The sequence below is a fragment of the Triturus cristatus genome, chromosome 3_2 (genome assembly GCF_964204655.1).
Source record: "Triturus cristatus chromosome 3_2, aTriCri1.1, whole genome shotgun sequence".
NCBI lineage: Eukaryota > Metazoa > Chordata > Amphibia > Caudata > Salamandridae > Triturus > Triturus cristatus.
Window position 1 is genome coordinate 360544019 of NC_140584.1, and position 6421 is coordinate 360550439.

The window sequence follows — 6421 nt, forward strand, 5'->3', positions numbered from 1 at the left end:
GGGAGGGACTCCAGTCATGCTCAGAGGCATGTTGTAATTGTAAAAACAAAAGCTAGCCAACTTGCTGTCATGTATGATCAGTGCAAGGGAGCTAATCTCTTCTTTTCAGATATGGTAGCTTTGTTTGATCAGCTCAAAGGTTTTACCATCATTTTATCATATTGCCTTCTGTCTCCAAGTTACTCAGAGATTTAAAACAGTGTTTCTTTTGTATCTGCAGGTACTTGTAGTATAGTGTTTGTAGTGGAGAAGTATTCTCTGGCTGGGACTAATTGACCCGTCTTTTTGTACTGGAGACCCATTCACACTCATTTAAGTTGTGTTTTGGGAAGTACGATCCTTACGTTCCTTTATGTCCAGTGAGGTAAGATTTATTTTTAAACCGCTCTGGAAAGTTGCTCAAATGACATAAGCCCATGAAAGTGGTGCATATTTTATTTTTACGCCTCTTTACTATACATGTGAGAAGAGCATAGTAGAGAGAAGTAAGGACTTCCATGTCTTGTTTATGGACCTTGGCTTCCTTATCCACACCTTCATGCTGTGGGCGGGAAGTAGCTTTTTGTATGACTTTCACCCATCTGAAGCATAACCATTGGTGGTGAGTCTACGGTTCCCCGGTAAAAAGTAATGTAAAAGAGTAAAGTCATACCATGTTCAATGACCCTGCATGGATGCCCACGGCTGCCCCGTTCCTCTGCTATGTGCATTGTCGTTGTTACTTTCTCTATCTACGCACCCCTGGCCTTACCTTGCTGGTTTTCAGGTCACACAAGCAGCAAAGGACTGCCGCGGTCCACGCGTGCCTTTTTCCTCATTGCAACGCGCTGTATATCTGCGCAGATCCCCAAATTGTCCGAGTCGCTTCTTAGTGCAGACTCGACGGTACAAGTGTCTGAGGTTGGGGTGTGTTAAGTCTCTGATTAGGCACCACTTGCAGTTGGCCATCTGTGATCTCCGCCAGGGCTTCCCCTTTGCACAACACTTTCACTACTAAGGCCTCACAGTAGAGTAGTTTCATTAATAATTCTCCGCACTTTTGCTCACAATGACTTATCATCCCAGCCCCCTCTCGACACCCCTATATAGCGTCTGCGACTCTTAATGTTGGTAAACTGGCCACTGTGTGCTCTTCAGGGACACAGGCAGCTCTGGCTTCCCAGGTCCGGCCTCTCCACATTGAAGCCTTGACTGCTCCATGGTGTCATGTGGCCACCCGGGATGTTATATATTGGTTGTTTTTTGGGCTGTTTGTGGGACGATTTTATTGGTTGGTGGTCTGTGCCAATGCTTGTCTGTAGATTTTTGGCTATTTGTGTGCCGATTTTATTGGCTGGTGGGCTGTTTTGTGTTGTTAATTTTTCGGATAGTACCAAACATTGCCTGCTGCAAGGACAAATATCCTAGTCTTCCATACCTTGAAAAACACCTCCTATATACAACATGTCTAAGTTTAAAACTTATTTTGCAAATGTGGGCCACTTTTTTACCTATTTGATTTGCCTGCCGCCCTGCCCTATATTAACAACATAACAAAACAGGTCTATTTGTAAAGCGCACGATTACCCGAAGGTGTCCTGGCACTGAATAACAAATGTTTATTGTTACCCAACTTAATGGTACTCATTTTATCGGCCTCAAATGAATGAAAGCCTGAGTGGACCCACTGGGATTTAAACCTGTGACCATGAGGTCGGAAACAGGCCCCTGCAGTGGCTGCTTTACTGCACTGAGCCACCAGACCCGGTTTATGGAGCTACTTCGAATTTGGTGCCAGGGCCTCTTTCCTGTCCCATTCCGACAAGCATTGGCCTCCGCTTGCAGGGCTTGTGCTTTTGTTGTGTCACTGTTCTGGCTTGTGCTTTAGTTTTTTGTCTCACTGTTGTGGCAGTGAATGCACTGCATTTAAATTTTATCATAAAATGATGCATTCCTATTCTTTCCCTGCACTGGCACACAAACTGCTGCCCCCTAGTGCCAACACAGGCACCCCTGAGCCATGGTGCAAGGGTGCCTGTGTGGCAGACAGATTAGTTTTTATATGCAGGAAGGGGCACCCATGGTCCACTCACGGAACGCCTCGCTGGGGTAGACTCGGTAGGTAGAGAGTAACGCAGCACATCAATTTGCACTGCCTTGCCTCCATATCTATGAGGCTATTAAAGGCCACACAGGGTGGCTTTGTGTGGCCTCATAGATTTTGTACAGTGCAACTTATGCATTTCAAGGTGCTGTCATGTGTGATGATGAAGAAAGGGGAGGCATTGTGTTGCAGTATTATTAGCATAGGTAGGGCACACGTACTCAAAATTTTTACTCTTGCTTACAGCCTTAACAGCTAATCATGGATGAAGAGCCAGGTCCCTCCAAAAGGGCAAAGAACAAGACTTACTACTTCCATCAAGAGTGGGAGAACAAATTTTTATTTACACAAATTAAAGACAACTGTGTATGTTTAATCTGTGGAGCAAAAGTTGCAGTGGGAAAAAAGGGCAATGTTGAGAGGCATTTTTCAACCAAGCACATGCATTTTGAGAGGAAGTTCTGTTGGAAACGGCCCTTTTTGCAGGGTCATCCCCAAACTTTTTGCTTCTTCCTTCTTCCTCCTTTATTTTCTCTGACCCGTGGATGTTGGCAATAGGACTCTGGGCACTTTACCACTGCTGATCAGTGCTAAAGTGCATATGCTCTCTGTATAAATTGTTATATTGATTGGTTATCCATGATTGGTATATTTGTTTTACCTGTTAGCCCCTAGTAAAGTGCACTGAGTGTGCCAGGGCTGGTGATTCAAATGCTACTAGTGGGCTGCAGCACTAATTGTGCCACCCACAGGAGTAGCGCTAAAATGATGTCTTAGGCCTGCTTGCAGTGCCTATGTGCAGTCCAGGACTGCCATGTCGACCTGGCCAGTGCACCCACTGACCAGGCCTTATCCTTCCCTTTCTGTACATGTCAGGCATCCCTATGGTGGCCCTAGGTACCCCCCTGGGCTGGGTGCAGTGTATCTGGAAGGTAGGGCATGTACTGAGGTGTGTAACATGCCCTGGTAGTGAATTACAGCCATTTTCGTTTTTCACTGCTGAGAGGCTATCTTGCCCATAGGATAGAATGGGGAAGGCTGTTTACATGCCTATCTTCCCATAAGGGCAAGATAGAAAATCCAAGTTTGGTATCTCTGTGTTCAGAATTTAATTATACATCTTTTTAGCAAGATGGTTTTTAAATTCACTGTGTGAGAATAGCACTTTTTAGAAAGTAGCTATTCTCCTGTTTAACCTTCCTGTGTGCCTGTGTGCTGGTTGGCTGAAGGGTGTCATGTGATGGGCTAGGTGGCTCCAGGAGCCTGGATGAGTCAGCAGCAGGGTGAATAGGGAGATCTGCTTTAGATGGGTGGAAGGAGTAGTCCCTGGGTTTGAATAGGGCTGCCCCTGCCAACACAAAGCTGGCTCCACCCCCTGCTGGCCAGGCTGAGGACTCTGCCTCTGCTGGAACAAAGAAGGCTCCACCTCCTGCTGAGCGTCTAACGACCCTGCCCCTCACTCTGAAAGGAACCAGGTGCTCCAGAGCAGAGCACACCCAGGAACCGGTTTGAGCAGGGGAATCCCCCCACTGGAACAAAGAGAGACAAAGGCTTGGAGGGGTATAAGAAGAGGACCCCAGACACCTAAACTTTAGATCACTTTGGAACTAAGAAGAAACCTCTGCCAAGGAGGAAGCTGAAAAGGACTGAAGAGGAGAAGACTGCCTGCTTGCTGTTTTGCTTTGCTGCCAAGGAGAGGGGAAGGACTTTGCTGTGTCCCCTTCTTTTGATTCTGATCTCCAAGGGCCTGAGAAGAGCTGGCTCCCTGTTAAGAAGTCCCAGGAACAAAAGGACTTCACCACCAGCTCCCCCTGGAACTCTGCTGAGAGAGTTCTGACCTGCCTTGGAGTGCTTGCCCAGTCTTGGGGCCTCAGGAGGTCGTTTTGCTGTGTTTGGGAGCTGGGAAGCAGAAGCGTGAAAAAGAGCAACTGGTACCCAACGCATCATCCGATTGCGTGTCGCAAGAACGAGAGTGCGTGGAAAATTTCATCGCGGCACCATCGCAACACGCAGGGTCCCCGCATCACTGAGTGCGTCGAGCATCGTCCCGAAGCGTGAAGATTCCTGACATTGCGAGGGTTGTCGCAGAACCAGTTTGCGAGCCGCACCACTGCTGGTGCGTGAAAGTCTCCAGTCGCTGCGTGCGTCGACGCAGAGTCCCGTTCCGTGGCGCATCGAGAGTTGTGGCGCCGGAAGGCAACGCTGCGCCACGCATCGCACCACATCGAAGAGTGTCGCATCGAACCTGTGCGTGAAGCTTCCCCCTAAGAAACCTACGCAACGAAAGCCAAAGTCATCGCATCCTCCCCTTACAGATCGGAGCCGGCGCATCCACCTCTGCTGCGTGAAGCAGGGCTGCTGCAAAGCCTCCCCAGGATCTCAGGAGTATCGCATCGCATCGCCTTTGCCATCTTCCTTGTTATAGCTTTTGGGAACCTTATCGCAACTACAGGTACCGTTGGGCACGAAAGTGTCGCATTTTGTGCTTTGAGAGTCGCATTGTGCAAGACACTGACTTTTACATCCTGGAGTACTTTCTGCAAGCTCTTGAACTATCTTTGAAGTAATCTTTTTGAATTATATGTTGGATTGTCTGTAGTATTTGGTCTTGTGAAGTTTTTAGTAAAGATACATTATTTTTCTAAAACTGGTGTGGAGTAAATCTGTGGTGTTTTCACTGTGTTACTGTGATTGTTGGTACAAATACTTTACACATTGCCTTTGATAGCCTAGACTGCTCAGGCCAAGCTACCTAAAGGGTGAGCAGGGGTTATCTTAACAGTGTATCCCCCTTTCCCTGAGTAGAAGCAAGGGTCCCTACTTGGACAGTGGTACCTACCCTGCCAACTAGAGACCCCCAGATCTAACAAGTTCCCTAAAGGAAGCAGCCTGAGGTCACAAAAAGTAAACAAACTGAAATCTGCATTGCAGACACAGCAATCTTTTTTTATGAAGCCCACGAAGAAAGCCACTGTGGCTACTGAAGCATCCTTTGTAGTTACTCATCACTTGATTAAGCACAAAGCAACATTTGCAGATGGAGCTGTTGTGAAGGAAGCAATGCTTCTAATGGCCAACTCCTTATTCAAAGACTTTAAAAATAGCCCTGAAATTATATCTGCCATTTCAGATGTGCAGTTAGGGTCAAACACTATGGCAAGAAGGGTATCTGCATTATCGACCAACATGATAGAGCAGTTAGAGCGCGATTTAAAGACATGCAAATATTTTCTCTTCAATGTGATGAATCTGTTGATGCAAGCGATATTGCACAGCTGGCAATGTTCGTTAGAATAGTTTTTGAAGATTTTACTGATAAAGAGGAATTTTTAACATTGCTGCCTTTGAAAACCACAACCAGAGGATCTGACATTCCCAATGAGGTGAAAAATTATTTTGTGAAACAAAATGTCCCATTGAAAAAGTTAGTGGCGATAACCACTGATGGTGCACCCGCAATGATAGGGCATCATTCTGGCTTCATTGCCAATTTTACAGCAGATCCAGATTTCCCTCCGTTATTGAACTACCATTGCATTATACATCAACAGGTAATATGTGCCAAGGTAATGGGGTTTGATCAAGTCATGACTCCTGTTGTTAAAATTATTAATTCAATTCATGCAAAGGTCAAGCAGCACCGAACCTTCAAATTGTTCCTTGAAGAACTATCAGCCGAGTATGGTGACCTTTTACTGCACACTCAAATCCGATGGCTTAGCACGGGAAAAATACTGCGAAGATTCCTTTCGCTATTGCTAGAAGTCAAAGGTTTTATGGAGTCTAGAAATGAAGATACAACACTGTTATCAAACACTCCATGGTTGCTCGATTTAGCTTTTTTGACAGATGTGACAGAAAAATTAAATGTATTGAACTACGAGTTGCAAGGCAAAAACAAGACAATAACCAACATGGTAAGTTCTGTGAAAAGTTTCAAATCAAAACTTAACCTTTTGATACAGCATGTGCAGAAATGAAAGATGCAGCACGTACCCTCTGTGCTCCAAATCCTTTCAGAAAACAAAGCTGAGGCTGAGGTCCTGGACATGGAAAAATACAGTAGCCTCCTCATGAGGCTTAATCAAGAGTTCAGTGACAGATTTAGTGATTTTGAGCAACTGGAGCCCTGTATGATGTTCACTTCAAACCCCTTCATGGAAGTGGATGTTAGTGACATTTCAGAGAAAATTAGTGTGCTTTTGAACCTTGACTCTGCCACAATGGAAATCGAGAGTGTCACACTTCAAAATGACATTGAATTGAAATCAAGGAAATCTGACATTAGAGTCTTGTGGATGCTGAAAAGTTTAAGAACATCCACACAGCTGCATTGAA

General features: G+C 45.6%; 1 protein-coding gene across 1 annotated transcript; it reads left to right on the forward strand.

Annotated features, from left to right (window-relative positions):
• Positions 1-5301: 5301 nt before the first annotated feature.
• LOC146857380 (general transcription factor II-I repeat domain-containing protein 2-like) lies at positions 5302-6063 on the forward strand. Its single transcript, XM_085647038.1, has one exon. The coding sequence runs from the start codon at positions 5302-5304 to the stop codon at positions 6061-6063; it is 762 nt and encodes a 253-aa protein (XP_085503164.1).
• Positions 6064-6421: the final 358 nt, after the last annotated feature.

Excerpts from the sequence above, each read along its gene's own strand:
- LOC146857380 (XM_085647038.1), top strand. The coding sequence starts at position 5,302 with ATGCAAATATTTTCTCTTCAATGTGATGAATCTGTTGATGCAAGCGAT.